A 19519-nucleotide genomic window follows, 5' to 3' on the forward strand; every position below is an offset into this window, starting at 1 on the left:
TATTTGTTATATCAATGATTTATTAACACAACTTTATTATTATTATTGTGAATTTCCCCAGCACATAACTTATACATTAGCAGTCTGCCACCCAAAAAATGCTGGTGGACCGACAGGTCATTGTTAGCTGGGAATGTTGCATGTGCGGCAGTTAATACTATTTTTACTAAAACAACTAGTCTCACTGCTTTTGAAGAATAAACAAAGGTTAGTGACACTTCATTTAACGTAAATTATTTATCTTGATCTTTAAAGATTTACTGTATGATAATAAGCGAACTAACCTTATGTTAACCGTTGTGTGTAAATACTAAAATACTCGTGAAAAACACAAGTCATTTTGGTTTGGCATTCCCGATTACATTCTCTCTTTACTACCCTATATGACAGCACCACATTTTTCTATACATTTCCTATCAATAAGTGCTGCAGCAGCAAATATCACAATTCATCTCTAACCACATCAAGCTAGATTTAATATATATACGTGTGACGCATATGAAGGCATGTGTTCATCGCTCATTTCAAAAGTGATGTTGCATAAATGAACAACAAACAATAACAATATAGCCATGTCTTACCTTGTGATAATCTTTGTGTCATTTAATTTGAAAAGCCATCAATTAATCCAAAGGGAAGCTGCGGTGTTACACAGCTGTCAGGGTCTTGCTTGCTGTCCATTTTAAAGAAGTACAAAGGTTTCCATATCCTTTTCATGTCCTGTCCCCCCAAGTATTAGCTACCATATGCATATAATATCAAAGTTTGCCAAGTTAAATACACTAAATATGCACGATCACTTCCGTGTTTTGTCTCAGCCAGCTCAGTTACATTCGGTGCCACACCGGAAGGCATTTTCGCAATTGAGATGGGGGGTTCTGTTTCCACCGGCGCTGACTGAAAACTACCTTACTCCTCCCTCAAATGCACAAAAATGTTAGGATATCTGGCATCTGTCTTCATCTCATTCTTATGTACATTTTCTATTTACTGTAAATTTGACATCTTTAACCTGAATCTGAGTGGGAATAATTTAGGAGACGCAGGAGTAAAATGTTTCTCTGCTGTACTGGAGAATTCTGGAGAACAAAGAGTGAACTCTCATAGTGAACACTTAAGTGAACTCTAAGAGTGAACAAACAGTGAACAGAGACAGAGAGAGATGATGACTGTTTATGTGTAATGACTGTTGGTGATTGAAGACCGTTTAGAGCTGAAGTTTAAGGTTGCAGGAAAACGATTTAACTGGTGGAATCTGTCTCTCTTTCTCTCTCTCTCTCTCTCTCTCACACACACACACACACACTCATTATGAGTTAGCAGCAGTTAGATTTCTTGGTGAGTAAAGATCACAAAAGCTCAACAATGTTAACTTTATGTTAAATGTGTCTTATGTACCTCACACGCACCATCTGTTAGCTTGGTGATATACAGATGATTTCAGGACTCCAGAGCAGTTCTATATATTATATTTAACATTCTTTATGAAAGGTTTATATCTAGAGCTGTCTCTGAATATGACTTGTAGTGTGTTTTTTGTTACAGTGGATCTTTGTGACTGAACACACCAAGACCAGAGATGAGAACATTCCCTTACTCAGACTGCCTTCTTATTGATTTCCCCTCCACTCTCTTTTCTGTCCTTTCTACATGAGCAAGGCCTTTTCACACATTTAGATTCTGCTGGTGATCTAAAGACACTCAAAGTGAATAATAGTGTGATCAATTCAGTCACCTGATCATCTTTGCTGAATGTCTAACCTGGCAACGCAGCATCAGTGTTTTGCAGTTTCTAATCTCTGTCTGCATATTTAAATTCAATTTGAATAATTTGGTCTGGAGTAAACCAAAGAATATGACAATGCTGTGAGGCAGTGCGTCAGATTTATTCTGTGATTTCTGAAATATTTAGCCCGTTATAATAGAATCCTTTTAGTGGACTTTTGCCCAGCATATTAATAGCATCATTCAAAATCTATTGATGAAATAACTGTTAGTAATGTAATTCAAATATTAAACTCATAAAATATCCCACATGTAAACTTTATTCAAGTTGGAGAAACATGAAGGATGATTAATATACATGAGCTAATCCGTGAGTGTCAAAGCAAAGCATCTGAAGATTTATGAATGTAGCATTTCACATTTTCAATAGGAAATTACACAACTATGAGAAAACCCATTTATGATTTGCATTATGGAGAATTTTAGTTGATTAATAAGGAAAGTATAAAATTGGTGGATTATTAAACATGTGATTTACTAAAGTGAAGGGGTCATAAAACCCAGACCCCTGGTAATGTACTCTCTTAATAGTCATACAAGCATTTTCTTACTTCTTAAAGGAACATATATACAACAAAAATCCATTCACTGATCTTACTGTGTAACTGTGTTATCCTGGTCAGGGTTGCAGTAAAGCTGAAAACTACATCAGGAACACTGGGCTCAAGGGACCATGGACTGGATGCCGTTCCATCAGAGGATGTTCAAAAGGCATATATGGGTGTGGTGGACAGGCCATACAGTGTAGTTAGCTATAGTTAAATGGATGCTTCAAAGACAGAGCAAGTTGGACAAGAATTATCTCTTCAAATTGTCTGTAAACAAAACCATCTTCTGTTGGCTTTGAAAGGTGTTCAGTTCGATAGAATCCACAATGCGACATTTTATATAGCAAATTCTAGCTCGCATTTAAAAATCATTTAAAATGAAAAGTGTTGTGTTAGAGGGAGAGGTCAAAGTCATGTGTCTGACTCAGAGGTCTGGATTGGTCAATTAAAGTGGGCATTCCCACTGGTTAAATATGTGTATTCCAAGCTTGCTATTGAAGTGTTTGGGGGAAAAACAGGAAAACGAAATAAAATCATGAATTTTGCTAAAACCCAGAGAGTAAGCAATAAAATCCCATGCAACAGAATAGTAGAGTCAATGACAAATAAAATAATATTATAGTTTTATGCCTGAATGTCTCTCTACCTCACTTTAAAAAATTTAAATATATATCTTAATTTGACAAATTCACATGGCTAAATCTGATGGCTTTATGTTTGAGCACTTGTGTGTCATTAATGAACTTGAATTAGTATATCTCCGCCCACAATGTCTGCAGAGGTATGGATTCTGTCCTGTATGACTCTGCTGGTGGCCGTGGAGGGCCCTCTGGTCACGAAAACTCTTCCCACACTGCGAACAGTGATACGGTTTCTCTCCTGTGTGAATGCGCTCATGTCGTTTGAGATGACTCTGACGAGTAAAACTCTTCCCACACTGTCCACAATGATACGGCTTCTGTCCTGTGTGAATACGCTCATGTTGTTGGAGAGTACTCTGGCAAGCAAAACTCTTTTCACACTGGCCACAGTAATACGGCTTCTGTCCTGTGTGAATGCGCTCATGCTGTTGGAGATTATGCTGGCAAGTAAAACTCTTCTCACACTGTCCACAGTGATACAGCTTCTCTCCTGTGTGAATGCGCTCATGTCGTTGGAGATTACTCTGATGAGTAAAACTCTTCCCACACTGTCCACAATGATACGGCTTCTCTCCTGTGTGGATACGCTGGTGTCGTTGGAGAGTACTCTGACCAGTAAAACTCTTCCCACACTGTTCACAGTAATATGGCTTCTCTCCTGTGTGAATGCGCTCATGCTGTTGGAGAGTACATAGTTGGGTAAAACTCTTCCCACACTGTCCACAGTAGTACGGCTTCTCTCCTGTATGAGTGCGTTCATGCTGTTGGCGATGACTCTGACAAATAAAACTCTTCCCACACTGTCCACAGTGATACGGCTTCTCCCCTGTGTGGATACGCTGGTGTCGTTGGAGATCACATAGCTGGGTAAAACTCTTCTCACACTGTCCACAGTGATACGGCTTCTCTCCTGTGTGAATGAGCTCATGTCGTTGGAGAGCACTCTGGCAAGTAAAACTCTTCTCACACTGTCCACAGTAATACGGCTTCTGTCCGGTGTGAATATGCTCATGTCGTTGGAGAGCACTCTGTCTAGTAAAACTCTTCCCACACTGTCCACAGTGATATGGCTTCTCCCCTGTGTGGATACGCTGGTGTCGTTGGAGATCACATAGCTGGGTAAAACTCTTCTCACACTGTCCACAGTAGTACGGTTTCTCTCCTGTGTGAATGCGCTCATGCTGTTGGAGATGACTCTGACGAGTAAAGCTCTTCCCACACTGTCCACAGTGATACGGCTTCTCCCCTGTGTGGATACGCTGGTGTCGTTGGAGATCACATAGTTGGGTAAAACTCTTCCCACACTGTCCACAGTGATACGGCTTTTCTCCTGTGTGAATGCGCTCATGTCGTTGGAGATTACTCTGGCAAGTAAAACTCTTCTCACACTGTCCACAGTGATACGGCTTCTCCCCAGTATGGATACACTGGTGTCGTTGGAGATGACTCTGAATAGTAAAACTCTTCCCACACTTGGAGCAGTCATATGGCTTCTCTCCTGTGTGAATGCGCTCATGATCTTTGAGATGATGACTTTCAGTAAAACTCTTCCCACAATCTGAGCAGTGGTACATCTGGAAAACAAAATAAAATTATTCAAGATGCTTAAATAATTTTAGATTTTGTCCTCATCTGTTTATGGAATTTTTTTTGGAAACATCTCCTATAATACTGTAATACAGTTTGACCACCCAATCACCCACCTTTAATGGCTGTAACAGCTTTGTAATTTAAGATTTGTAATGTTACGATTTGCACAACTGGAAAGGCACCATCAATGTGAAACGTATATACAGGTTTTAGAGCAACATATGTTTCTATCCAGATTCCATCCCATATTAATTTCTGAGGGACTAAGAAGTGGCAGTTAAATTAATTAGCTGTAAAAAATTTTCCTGCAGCTGTTTCTTTTTAGTAACACTTACTTTTCCACGCTTTTGTTGCCCCGTCCCAACTTTTTTGAGATGTGCTGCAGCAATCAAACTAAAAATTACCTTATTTTTTCAGATGTTTTCTGTGTTCTATTGTAAATAACATGCGTTTCTGATTTGCAAATCAGAAATCTGATTTGCAAATTGTATTCTGTTTTTATTTACATTTTACAAAGCGTCTCAACTTGGAATTGGACTGTAGCGTTCAGCTGCATATTTTTTATGTGCCTCTTTTGCAGATAACTGGATAATTGGTGAAATTGTTTGCAAGGTCTTTCCCAGTGATGTTTTTTGGTAAATGAGACCTTTTAGTTGTACTCACGTGAACCGCAGAGGGCTTTGACTGAATACATGTTGTGATGACGTCACATGGCCCAAATCTGCAGAATTTTTTTAAAATTGCAAGCTCCTCCAACTATTGCAGTTTGCTTGACCTTGCATTAATTTACATTATTTGGAGGAACTGCAAACTGCATCCCTACATGATATTGTAAATTGGGTGGGGGTTAGGGCTGTGTGTGTGGGTGGGCACACAGAATTGGCTTTTTTTTTTGACTGTGGAAGTAAAAGGGACTGGAGTAAATGGTACCCATTAAGCAGCACTCTTTTCTGGTTCATCTTTATGAAGAGAAAAGACCTGAAAATATGGATATTACCCAAAAGTGGCAGAAAGTTTACATTCTTATTCGGAAACCTAAGTCGACAACACTTGATTCGTATTACACTTTTTTTTTATAGTTATATCTGAAACAGCATTGACGGAAAACTTTTGAATGATAATGTATATTTTTACAAATTGCTAAGAAACTATAAACATTAGTTTTGAGCATGTGCACAAATCTTCCGTTCCACCCCAAACAAACAAAGCCTTTTGAATAAAACCCTAATAAGACCCCATTCTTCGCCATATAATGAAAGTCACTGCTATATGGATTTCAAAGTATGGAATATTTTAATCAATCAAAGTGTAATATTGCAGTGTAATAGTGTAATATATAACTAGTTATAATCAATAAATGAGTTAATCCATTAAAACTTATGCTTAAGGAGTATAATCAAATATTAATCAGTACATAAGCACGTAACGTATTTCAATTCTAAATTGAACTAAGAATTGTGTGAAAGCATGCATCAAAGTTAAGCTAGGGAGTTGATCTAAAGACCAGCTCGGCTTTTGTTGTTTGAATGATAGTGTATTTTTTGATATCAATACCCCGAGATTCTTAGAGTGCTTTTTGCTGAAGAAGATTCCACAACATTATCTAACAAGTGGAGAAAGTGTTACACATCTCCATCTAATGAACTTTAGTTAGCTTGTCTTTTTATTTGCTAATCTGCTAATCATTTCAGAATTTACAACAGAAACATGCAATGAAATCAGTTCCTTTATTAATAATCTAAAGGCCACATAAAGTGTGAGCATTTACCTGAACCCAGCTAACACAGTTATGTTGTGAAGATTTAACCGGACCGAACCATAGTTGTTGCAATGACGTACCAAATAACATTCCAGCCATGTAACCTTGTGATTCCTATATTCATTGTGGCAATGTTATAGCTGAACGCTGTTGGAACATGTCGAGTATGTCCCAATGACCATGGTCGGGAATCTGATCATTTAATCCTTTCAATCACAACTCAAAAATACATAAGTGGCTGCTTACGTGTCTCCCATGACAATTATTCAGCCTCAACTCCACCTTTATTTCTAACATATCTCACTCCTTTGGTCAGAGGTGGATATGCGATTCTTGAGCCATTCCTTTATGAAGCGAATGTGTTTACTTTAAAACCATTATAGGACTGAATTTAATTCCCTGCCTTCAACTTCAAATGTTTTTAAAGGAAACTGATTTTGATGGAAGCAATTAAAATAATGCAGATATAATGGTATTTGTTGTGAAATTTCTATTCAACCCATCATCTCAAAATGTACTCATAAGACACACCTGTGCCTCAAACAACCATCTATAGCAGCAACACATTTACAGCATTTATTCATCAGCATTTTGTCATTACCCCCCCCCCACACACACTTACTAAGCTAATATATAAGCATTAAGCGAAATAATTATTTTGTAGTCTTATTAACAAATTCATATGCAGAACAAAAAAAAAATAGTTTGATAAATATTATCAATTAATAAATTATTAACCACATAAATTAATAAATTATCGTAGCTAAAGAAAAAAAAAGACGACATTCTTCAAAAAGTACAAATGTCTCATCAACTTCGTCACGTTGTTGCTGCTGTGGAGCCCGTCTCTGGTCCTGTTGCTGAAAATAAAAAGTATATTTTAGTTTTACAGCAATTAACTACACATTAGGGTAGATATTACACTTACAATTTAAGGAGCACTTATGCTCCTAATCACAAAAACATAAGAGCAAAATAAAAATTTAAGGAGCACAGTTGAAACTTAGTTTAAAAAAAAAAAATAAAAACGGATAGTTCCAGTCATTGATTCTGATTGTTTGAGCTGCATTCGAAGCCATTGTAAATTATTCTACAAAACATACACCTGTGGATTAATCTCCAGGTGAGTTGGAGAGCTGGCCAAAGCCTGCTTGTGGTTCTCCAAGCATGCACATACCTCCTGTGTCCCCCTCTGTTTTCAGAGCTCATTCCAAAAAAATAAAATTGTAGTGTTTCCAATTAAAACAGAAAAATATTTAATTGATAAGAACAGCACGCATCTTTTCATTTCAACATAACAGGGACTCTTTCTGAACCAATCTTCCACTATGCACTCCGCACTACCGTCTAGTGTGTGGATTTTAGAAAGGTAATATCATCTCAAATATAACACTAGCGGGTTTTTTTACTAACCGGAAGTAGAAGCCACGACATCACATGACGTCATACGCACGCTAGTATTAGCAAACACCCGATAATGTCACCGACAATTACTTTCTTTAGTTTACTTTGTCAGCGTTACCTTTATTCCCAACATGACCTCAGTCACCATCAGACGGTGGCGAAATTGTCACGTGTATGAGGAAGAAAGTGTGTAACCTCCAAGTCCTCTAAGGCAGGGGCGCATTTTATACTAAACACCATGGAGATCATACAGTGCTGCACGAGCAGAAACTTATGTTTATATCCAAAATGCTCCACTGTGTGTAAGGGGTTGGGGAAACTGGTGCAAGCTGCTAAAAAGTTTTAGTTTAGTTTAAGTTTGTCATTATATTCTGTGTTTGCACGCTTGCAGTGTAAATTCTGTTGTTTATTATAACGGAATTGATGCGTTAGTAACGAGGCCATGTTGCTCCTTACACGCAGTGTAGATGCACTGATAGAGTGTAGCGGGAGTAACATCTGTAATGTCTAATTAAAACATTATGATCACAAGTAAACACAAGTAAAATAATATTCCTAAAGGCCGTGAGCAACAAAAACCACAAGGTGCATTGAAAGGGAGTTTTTATTATTAATGTAGGACTGTAGATTAATTGGGTGCTTTTTGTGCATCCATAAAAATAATGCATAAATACTATAAAATAAAATCACACACACACACACACACACACACACACACACACACAGTATCTCACAAAAGTGAGTACACCCCTCACATTTTTGTAAACATTTGATTATAACTTTTCATGTGACAACACTGAAGAAATGACACTTTGCTACAATGTAAAGTAGTGAGTGTACAGCTTGTGTAACAGTGTAAATTTGCTGTCCCCTCAAAATAACTCAACACACAGCCATTAATGTCTAAACCGCTGGCAACAAAAGTGAGTACACCCCTAAGTGAAAATGTACATATTGGGCCCAATTAGCCATTTTCCCTCCCCGGTGTCACGTGACTTGTTAGTGTTACAAGGTCTCAGGTGTAAATGGGGAGCAGGCGTGTTAAAATTGGTGTCATCGCTCTCACACTCCCTCATACTGGTCACTGGAAATTCAACATGGCACCTCATGGCAAAGAACTCTCTGAGGATCTGAAAAAAAAAGAGTTGTTGCTCTACATAAAGATGGCCTAGGCTATAAGAAGATTGCCAAGACCATACAGCGGACAGGACAGGTTCCACTCAGAACAGAACGCCATGGTCGACCAAAGAAGTTGAGTGCACGTGCTCAGCGTCATATCCAGAGGTTGTGTTTGGGAAATAGACGTACGAGTGCTGCCAGCATTGCTGCAGAGGTTGAAGGGGTGGGGGTCAGCCTGTCAGTGCTCAGACCATACGCCGCACACTGCATCAAATTGGTCTGCATGGCTGTCGTCCCAGAAGGAAGCCTCCTCTAAAGATGATGCACAAGAAAGCCCGCAAACAGTTTGCTGAAGACAAGCAGACTAAGGACATGGACTACTGGAACCATGTCCTGTGGTCTGATGAGACCAAGATAAACTTATTTGGTTCAGATGGTGTCAAGCGTGTGTGGGGCAACCAGGTGAGGAGAACAAAGACAAGTGTGTCTTGCCTACAGTCAAGCATGGTGGTGGGAGTGTCATGTTCTGGGGCTGCATGAGTGCTGCCGGCACTGGGGAGCTACAGTTCATTGAGGGAACCATAAATGCCAACATGTACTGTGACATACTGATGCAGAGCATGATCAGTATGAAGTATTCCAGCACGATAACGACCCCAAACACACCTCCAAGATGACCACCGCCTTGCTAAAGAAGCTGAGGGTGAAGATGATGGACTGGCCAAGCATGTCTCTAGACCTAAACCCTATTGAGCATCTGTGGGGCATCCTCAAACGGAAGGTGGAGGAGCACAAGGTCTCGAACATCTACCAGCTCCGTGATGTCGTCATAGAGGAGTGGAAGAGGACTCCAGTGGAACCTGTGAAGCTCTGGTGAACTCCATGCTCAAGAGGGTTAAGGCAGTGCTGAAAATAATGGTGGCCACACAAAATATTGACACTTTGGGCCCAATTTGGACATTTTCACATAGGGGTGGTGGTGTGGATAAAAATGACATGAAATAAACATGAGGTGGACCTAGTATGAGTAATATGTAATTTTATTGATAATTCACAGGACTGGTCGGTGCGTAATCTTGAGGAGAGTGGTAGGGGGAAGAAAATGGGGTGTGTCCTGGGGACATGGGATAGTCAGCAAAGGTGAAATAAGGAGACCACTGAGAGTACGGTGGACTGACAGGTGAGAATAGGGAAGAATGGTCAGATTCAAATCCAGCCCCTCCAGTAAAGGAGAGAAGGAAAAATGATGACGGGCACCTAGACACACAGAAGCGGTATTAGGCGGATATTGACGAATTGGATTCACACTTTAAGAGTAACACACTATGGTTTATTAGTCAAAAAGTCAAAAAGAAGTATAAGAGCTGAGGAGTGCAAACACACACACACTCTCGTACAGTCAAGGGCGGGCATGTAGACATAACACACACACACACACACTCTCTCTGTCTCTCTCTCATACACACACACATTATAACTTTATAAGAATAATAAAAAGGAGTATTAAGATGTTATAAGGGTAATATCTTATAATAATAAAATATAAAAATAAAAAGTAGTAGGATATGTAGGACAGTAGAAGGGTAATATAATATTATGAAGTAGGAAGTACGGTAAACCATTTTGCAAGCAGTATAACTATATATAAAATAGAGATATAGAGCAAATATGAAAATAAATTATAAACTAGAAATACAGAAAAATGTAACTTACTCATAATTCAGATGGTGAAGATTCTTGTCTCGCAAGGAAGGCCTTAATTTTAAGAGAAAACCATGAGGAGCCATTTATAAGGGTAGCTGATTCAAGCCCTTTTCAGAACCTAATGGTAATGTAGATGAGCTCTTTTTTAACCCTATTGGTATTGATATCATAGTCTTTCTGAAATATATTGGTTATCTACTGTGTAAATACAGTATAAATACTGGAGCTTGAGCTCCGGGTGTCAGATCACTTCTGAGAATTCTCATCGTTGTGGATCTCGTGTGGTGGAACGGAACCAATAAATCTGGACCCTTGCTTCTTCTCACTCACGGCTGGTCTCTTTTTTTCTATCTCCAACTGGGTTCAGAGGTAGATGTGAGTATTTGCTTCTATGTTGAATTTTAAGTGTTTTTGGGTAATAGGCTAAATTTGAGCCAGCATTGTACTCACTTTTGTTGCCAGCGGTTTAGACATTAATGGCTGTGTGTTGAGTTATTTTGAGGGGACAGCAAATTGACACTGTTACACAAGCTGTACACTCACTACTTTACATTGTAGCAAAGTGTCATTTCTTCAGTGTCATCACATGAAAAGATATAATCAAATATTTACAAAAATGTGAGGGGTGTACTCACTTTTGTGAGATACTGTGTGTGTGTGTGTGTGTATATATATATATATATATTTCCCCTCGATTAATCGGATGGGGCCGGGCAAACGTTCAGTACCTTTTTTTTTTTGTTTATTTAAAATGAAATCCAAAACATGTGTTACAAATATAAATGTTGTGTTACAATGTAGTGTTACAAATATAAATTCAGACTAAAACTTTACACAACTGTCCAGAACAGAAAAGAACCCAATACACATACACACAAGAATATATATTATTAATTTAGGACTGTAGTTTAATGCGGTTCTTTTTTGAATCCATAAAAAAATAAATGCATATATAAGTACTTATATATAATATAAATTAAATAAATAAGAAATTTATATATATATATATATATATATATATATATATATATATATATATATATATATATATATATATATATATATGTTTGTGTGTGTGTGTGTGTGTGTGTATGTACATATGAGGTATATATAGGCACAATATTTTTTATGGATGCACAAAAAGCACCGAATTAAACTACAGTCCTAAATGAATAATAAAAACTCACTTTCACTGCACCTTGTGGTTTCTGTTACTCAGTGTCTTTAGGAATATTATTTTACTTGTGTTTACTTTTGATCATAGTGTTTTAATTAGACATTACAGATCTTACTCGCGCTACACTATCACCTCGTCTGCATCGTGCGTGATCAGCAACGCAGCCTTGTTACTAATAAATCACTTCTGTTATAATAAACAACAGAATTTACACTGCAAGTGTGCAAATACAGCATATAATGACAATAAACTGGAATTAAATTAAACCTTTAAAGCAACTCACGACCGCATCACTGTCATGCTTCCGCGCTGCACAAACTCTGCTCTATAAGTTTGATGATCTTGGCGGTGTTTAATATAAAACGTTCCCCTGCCTTAGAAGACTTAGAGGTCGCACACTTTCTTCCTCAGTCACATGATGATTACGACTCTGTCTGATGGAGACTGAGGTCATGTCAGGAATAAAAAGTAACGCTGACAGAAAGTAAACTGAAGAAAGACAGTGTCGGTGATTCTGGGTATTAGGCTAAAGCTAGCTGTGTCGCATTACGTGCGTTTGACGTCATGTGCCGTCGGCTAGGAAGTGGCTTATACTTCCGGTTAGTAAAAAAAAAAACGCTAGTGTTCTATTTGAGATGATATTACCTTTCTAAAATTCCCATACTAGACGGGAGTGCATAGTGTACAGTACTTCATTAAGGGACACAACTTTAGTATTTACTCTCCGAAGCGTGTTTTCAGAACAGAAGTAACGTAATGAGTAAATCTTCCCCCCTGCCGCGCACAGACCAACTAATCGATAATGAGATTCATTGACAACGATTGTCATAATTGATTATCATCGATTAGTTGTTGCAGCTCTAGATTTTTTACTCATTTGATGCTCATGTAGATAATATTACTAGGATAGCCTTCTTTCATCTCAGAAATATTGCCAAGATAAGAAATATATTGTCACTACATGATGCAGAAATACTAGTTCATGCTTTCCTCATCTCTAGACTAGATTACTGTAATGCCTTACTGTCTGGATGTTCCTGCAGGAGCATAAACATTGCTCCAGTTAGTCCAGAATGCAGCTGCAAGAGTCCTTACTAGAACCAGAAGATATGACCACATCACCCCGATCTTATCCACACAGCATTGGTTCCCAGTGAAATCACGCATTAATTATGAAATACTATTATTGACCTACAAAGCACTAAATGGTCTCGAGCCACAGTACCCGAGCGAACTTTTGGTCTTTTATGATCCGCCACGCCTACTTAGATCAAAAGGTACAGGCTATTTGTCGGTACCTCGAACAGCGAAGGCTACAGCAGGGGGAAGAGCTTACTCTTTCAAAGCCCCAGAGTTATGGAATAGCCTTCCAATTAGTGTTCGGGACCCAGACACAGTCTCAGTGTTTAAATCCAGGTTTAAAACGTATTAATTTATTCAAGCTTACCATGAGTAGACTTTCCTTTTCACAAAGCACAGTCTTACTTAACAATCTCTCGCGCTCTCCTTCTATCGAGCCACACGTTTTTTTATGGAGATGCCAGTGAACCTGATCCTTTCTGCTCTCTGGATCTGCCTGATCCGTTCAGATGCCCTACCTCTGGATGGAGCTCTCATCAACTCCAATTCCAGATGGACATTCTCACTGTGGTTGCTGGGACTATGCTTGCTACTTTGGCCCTGGGACTGCTATCACCACATGCATTTTTGCACTCGGGTCTCCTTTGAACAGTGAACTAGTTCAAGAAACAGACTTCATATAAAAACCATAATGAACTTTACTTTTACACAATCCATTGTTACCCAGAGGAGGATGGGTTCCCCCTTCTGAGTCTGGTTCCTCTCAAGGTTTCTTCCTCTTAACATCTTAGGGAGTTTTTCCTTGCCACCATTGTCACCGGCTTGCACATTTGGGATAAATTCACACATTTAAAATCTGTATCCCGTGTTTATATGTTTCTGTAAAGCTGCTTTGAGACAATGACCATTGTAAAAAGCACTATACAAATAGAATTGAATTGAGAATCAACATCTCCCTGAGCAGCGCCATCGTTTCAACGTGCTTCAAGGCTACCACCATTGTCCCCATGCCAAACAAGTCTTCAGTGTCTTGCCTCGATGACCAACCGTCCCATTGCACTTATCCATCATCATGAAGTGCTTTGAGAGGCTTGTTATGAGGCACATCAAGATCCTGCTGCCCACCTCACTGGACCCGCTGCCGTTCGCATATCGCACCAACCGCTCAACAAATGATGTCATCACCACAACCCTGCATCTGGCCCTCACCCACCTGGACAAGAAGGACACCCAAGTTCGAATGCTGTTCATAGACTTCAGTTCAGCATTCAACACAATCGTTGAGCACCTCATTGGAAAACTGAACCTACAGGGCCTGAACACCTCCATCTGCAACTGGATCCTGGACCTCCTGACTGGGAGACCTCAATCAGTCCGGATCAGGAACAACATCTCTAGCACCACCATGCTGCGCACTGAGGCCTCTCAGGGCTGTGTGCTCAGTCAACTGCCTTTCACTCTGCTGACTCACTACTGTGCAGCAATGCATGGCTCCAATCACGTCATCAAGTTCGCCGATGACACAACCGTGGTGGGTCTCATCAGCAAGAACGAGTCGGCATACAGAGAGGAGGTGCAGCAGCTAACAGACTGGTGCAGAGCCAACAACCTGTCTCTGCACCAAATTCCTTGGAGTTCACCTGATGGAGAACCTCACCTGGTCCCTCAACACCAGCTCCATAACCAAGAAAGCCCAGCAGCATCTCTACTTTCTGCGAAGGCTGAAGAAAGTTCATCTCCCACCTCCCATCCTCACCACGTTCTACAGAGGAACTACTGAGAGCATCCTGAGCAGCTGCATCACTGTCTGGTTCAGAAATTGTACCTCATTGGATCACAAGACCCTGCAGCGGATAGTAAAGACAGCTGAGAAGATCATCGGGGTCTCTCTCCTCTCAATCACAGACATTTACACCACACGCTGCATCCGCAAAGCCGGCCGCATTGTGGATGACCCCACACACATTTCACTCTCCTGCAGTCTGGAAAAAGGTACCAAAGCATTCGGGCCCTCATTGTCAGATTGTATAACAGCTTCTTCCCCCAAACCATCAGACTCCTCAATACTCAGAGACTTGACTGACACACACGCGTGCTCTCATACACACACACACACTCACACTGAACACCATCCCACTCCCATTGCAATATTTGCACATTCCAGCATTGACTCCTGCACTCCCATTGCAGTATTTGCAAATACCTGCATTGACTGTTGCATTTATTGCTGCTACTGTATTATAATAATATAGTATTTAATTTATTGTCACTATTATACACTTTACCTGGCTGCTAACACAATAACTGCTATGTCCATACTTGGTAAAAGCTAATCTGCTGAAGACCATGTCATAGCATGTTCTGTTCACATTTATATCATTTTTAAATTATATTGTTACTCCTTGGCACCGATCTTCTGCACTAACTGTTATATCGGACACTTCCACACTAAAACTGTGTACTGTTCGGCGCTACACTGTCAGTTACTGTGCCTATTGTCCTGTTTTAGTAGTATTGTACTGTCAGATGTTGTTAGCACACGTTTGCATGTGCACTTTGTGTAGAATGTTTGTGGATCTTATTTAGTTCTGTGTCGTCTCATGTGGTTAGTGTGTTGTTTTATGTAGCACCGTGGTCCTGGAGGAATGTTGTTTCGTTTCACTATGTACTGTACCAGCTGTATGTGGTTGAAATGACAATAAAACACTTGAACTAGTTCAGTGGCACTTATGCAAGGGAAGAGTCCAAGATATCAAATCAAAAGAGGAATCAGGCAAGGCTGTCGCAGCTCAACCCTGCTGTTTATTATGGTAGCAGAATTTTTAGCCATCTTATTAAAAACGGATAGAGTAGCAGGGATTAACATGGCAGGAAATCTCTATTATTAGTCAGCTTGCTGATTATACAATTTGTTTTTTTATAAGACAGATTGCTAATCCCCACAGCAATTAATTTAATAGAGTTTTTTTCACAAAAACCTCTGGGTTAAAATTAAATGCAGCCAAATGTGAACTGATGCCTATTCATAATCATCCTTTGATTTCATTAGACAACATTCCAATCAAGAGATGAGGTGAAATATCTGGGAATCTTGATCTCTAAGAATTTAGAAAATTTAAATATTGATAGTAATTTAAATAAATTTAAGTTAATAATTATGTTAATCAATAAGATGAATTATGACTTTATTTGGAAAAACCTCATTATATATGGAAATGTTACATGTTAAAAGATTACAAAGATGTTGGACTAAACACAATTGACTGATATTATGAATGGAGTGCTTAAACTAAAATGGTTGCAAAACTTTATTAAAAATGAATCATCATATTGATATAAAATTCCTTGTTTGATTATTTATTTATTTATTTTTTAAAGTGGGAGTATAACATTTCTTTTACAATGTCATTTTGAATTTCCTAAGCTATCTTTGAAACTCTCAGCTTTTGACAAACAGGTCCTTCTATATTGGAAATAATTTTTCAAACAATTTTTGCCCACATATGATGTCAATTTGGAACAATAGATGTATATTAACAAATAGAAAATCCTTATTTATAGAAGAATGGTGGGATAAAGAAATCTGGTCAATACTACATATTATGGACATAGAGGGTAATATCTTGGATTATAAGGACCTCTGTAGCAAATTTAAACTAAACAGCCCTCAAAGGATTTATAACAAAATTATTAAACGTATCCCTTTACCAATGATTAGATTAATAAGAGAACAGGTAAAATACACAGAGGCAAGTCCAGAGATTCATGAGCCTAGGATAAACCAAGTTCATTTTATAGATAAACACTGCACTAATAAATTTCTGAGGAAATGTCTGGTACAAGAATGCTATCCAAGTCCTGTAAGGCGAACTTACATTCTTAATCAACACAATAGAAAAGTCAGATGTGAAATAAGTAGGAAATATATTTCTTATTCCATGTCCCCCAAATTCAAAGAAGTGCACTTTAAAATTATAAATGAAATATATCCCACTAAAGAATTTCTAAGAGTTAAATTTAACATGGAAATATCAACTGTATGTTTATTCTGCAATTCTGATATAGAAACAATGGAACATTTGTTTTTTATTTTTATTTTATTGTAAGGTTCTTGGAGTGATGTGTACAACTGGTTTAAACAAAAGATTCCTGTTATGGCCTCTCTACTTGGGATGTTGTTAAACTGGAATAATATTCGATGACAAAAAAGTATTTTTTGATAAATAATGTAATTAGGACGAATTTTTTTTATCCATAAATGTACAACCCAAATTCCTAAAAAAATTGGATTTTTTTTTTTTTTAAAAATGGACGCTGTATAAAATGTAAATAAAAACAGAATGCAATGATTTGCAAATCTCATGAATCCATGTGCTACTCACAATACAACATAGAAAACATATCAAATGTCTAAACTGAGGAAATGGAACATTTTAAGAAAGAAAATAAGGTCATTTTGAATTTGATGGCCACAACACATCTCAAAACAGTTGGGACGGGGGCAACAAAAGGCTGGGAATATGGGTTTATGAGGGTTGCAAATCATTGCATTCTGTTTTTATTTACATTTTATCATCCCAACTTGGAATTTGGGTTGTAGATACATAAGAATCCCAACCCAACTACACATTTTCAAAAAAAGAACCATCTATACATGTGGACTCTCTGAAATGACAATATAATGACCATTCCCCAAGCCAAAATCCTGTTTTCATTGTTAAACAAGATTGAACTCATAACAAACCCCTACAAATGTTATCTTATTTTTATTTATTTTGTTTCGTTTCTACTTTTATTTTGAATTATGCAAATGTGATTGTGTCCTCAGACTGTTATGTAAAAGAGTTCATGAATAAGTTGCCAATTTTGTTGTATTGTAAACATTGAATCAACTAATAAAAATAACATGCCTTCACATCATTCTTGATGGGACTAGTTAGAGTTAGTGACGTTTTTTATGAGGACATGGCCACAGCGTTTCTTGACCGTTAGCCAAGATTACATATTTTAAAAAAGGAACTTTACCAAAACGTGGTAAAGTAACAACGTTGTCATAAAATATCACACTGACAAAAAGAGACTAACTGGCTACATCATCAGAACCCATTGTGTTTGCTGGGAAGTTTTCTGCTTGCTGCATATAGATGGTGTGCACTGACGTCACTTTTCCACCAGAACACGCCCCCTCGGCCGGACTGAGTGGCAAAACATCCAGCAAAATGGCTGGTTTTAATAGGGGAAACTTAATTTAATAGGGGAAAGATTAATTAACGATTATCAGTTTAAATTAAAGGTAGTTGGACTCGACAGTGACCTTTACAACTTGCCTAAGAACCTGTAGTCCATGGATATTAGCATGTGGCCAGAAATCAGTTTCCCCAACATTTATGTACCTGAAGCCTGAAGGTATACAAAAACCTTGATGCTTGGTCCTACTTCAAGGCAGGATTTGTTGGAGAAATTAAAGTGACAAGAACACCAATAAACATTCTGGTTGTACATTTTTATTTTATCATATAATTTTATCTGGTAAACCATAAGCTAGCTAGTCCTAGTTTGTTTGTAGCGAACACTGCTTCCACTTATATATTCGTGAAAGCCCCCATTATTCATCAATGGAAATAGCATTTAAAAAGAAATATGTATCAAATTATGAATCACTACACAACATGAATACTACATGCCAAAAGAACTTACATTTACACTGCTCGACTTACTATAAAAGGGCTGAATGGGTTTTTGGCACTCTGTAAAAAGATAGCTCCGAATACATGTTGAATCTGTTGCAATTAGATGTGTTTTTTCTGTATTTTCGCGCAATTCACGCTGTACACTAATGCTGCTGCTGCTCAGTTTTTTTGCAACTCAGTGGGCGTGGCCAGGGCGAGTTCCAGCTACCGTGACGTCACGTGCATACACTCTATAGTGCTGTAATCGTTACTTAATTATAAACAAGTTCTCAGAGTTTAAAAATGAAAAGAGAAATCAGACACATGACTAAACTTTACCTCTGAGCCAGTAGCAGCAGGAGTCTGTGGAGATTTTCCTAAAGAGCGCCGTCTGGATTTCATTATAAGAGGTGTAAAGAATCAGGACACTGGAAGAAAAATACAGAGATTCATGACTCCAGAATCTCCACTAACCTGTTAACCGAGTAGCTCAGGTGGTCAGTTTCAGATGAACTCACCTTTAGTGAAATCACACAGAATATCACAGCTTCTAAGCCGGTGTAGAGAAGGAAGCTCCGCGAACAAGCGGGTGTGAATTTCCTTCGTTTTGTTCTTCTATTGTTTTATGGCGGTTTGCAAACAGCTTAAGGTGCATTACCGCCACCTACTGGGATGGAGTGTAACGTTCAGCTGGAGAAAAAAAATAATAAATCACCTACATCCTATTAATCAAACCTGTGTCCCGCAAGTATGAGAATGCTATGTACTTTTACCTCTCTCAATAAAATAAGAATTTTAATTATATTGTTCATTTCCAATAAACCAATATCACACTCCATAAACAAACCCATTAGATCAGTTATAGTGAAAAACTTGTAAAACAACTAAAAAAGAAACAATGAAATTTGGGATCAGAATAGTTTGGTATAGAAACAACTGAAAAATAAATGTAAGATTGTTTCTGATTCCTCTTTACAAAAACAGCATAATGGCAAAACCCCTTCTTTTAAACTTACTAGTAAAATCATTACATGGATAATATC

The 19519-nt window shown here is 38.2% G+C and overlaps 1 protein-coding gene across 2 annotated transcripts; it reads right to left on the reverse strand.

Annotated features, from left to right (window-relative positions):
* Nucleotides 1-1977: 1977 nt before the first annotated feature.
* On the reverse strand, nt 1978-19081 carry LOC128623042 (zinc finger protein 850-like). 2 transcript variants are annotated; one of them, XM_053649899.1, is made up of 4 exons: nt 18995-19081; nt 18816-18904; nt 7139-7183; nt 1978-4548 (listed from the first exon to the last, which is right to left on the reverse strand). In XM_053649899.1, exons 2-4 carry the CDS (start codon nt 18876-18878, stop codon nt 3022-3024), a joined length of 1635 nt encoding a protein of 544 aa, XP_053505874.1. In that variant the 5' UTR covers nt 18879-18904; nt 18995-19081; the 3' UTR covers nt 1978-3021. The 2 variants fall into 2 exon arrangements, with proteins under 2 accessions (XP_053505874.1, XP_053505875.1); XM_053649900.1 differs by lacking the exon at nt 7139-7183.
* Nucleotides 19082-19519: the final 438 nt, after the last annotated feature.

Source organism: Ictalurus furcatus, chromosome 19, assembly GCF_023375685.1.
Source record: "Ictalurus furcatus strain D&B chromosome 19, Billie_1.0, whole genome shotgun sequence".
Lineage (NCBI taxonomy): Eukaryota > Metazoa > Chordata > Actinopteri > Siluriformes > Ictaluridae > Ictalurus > Ictalurus furcatus.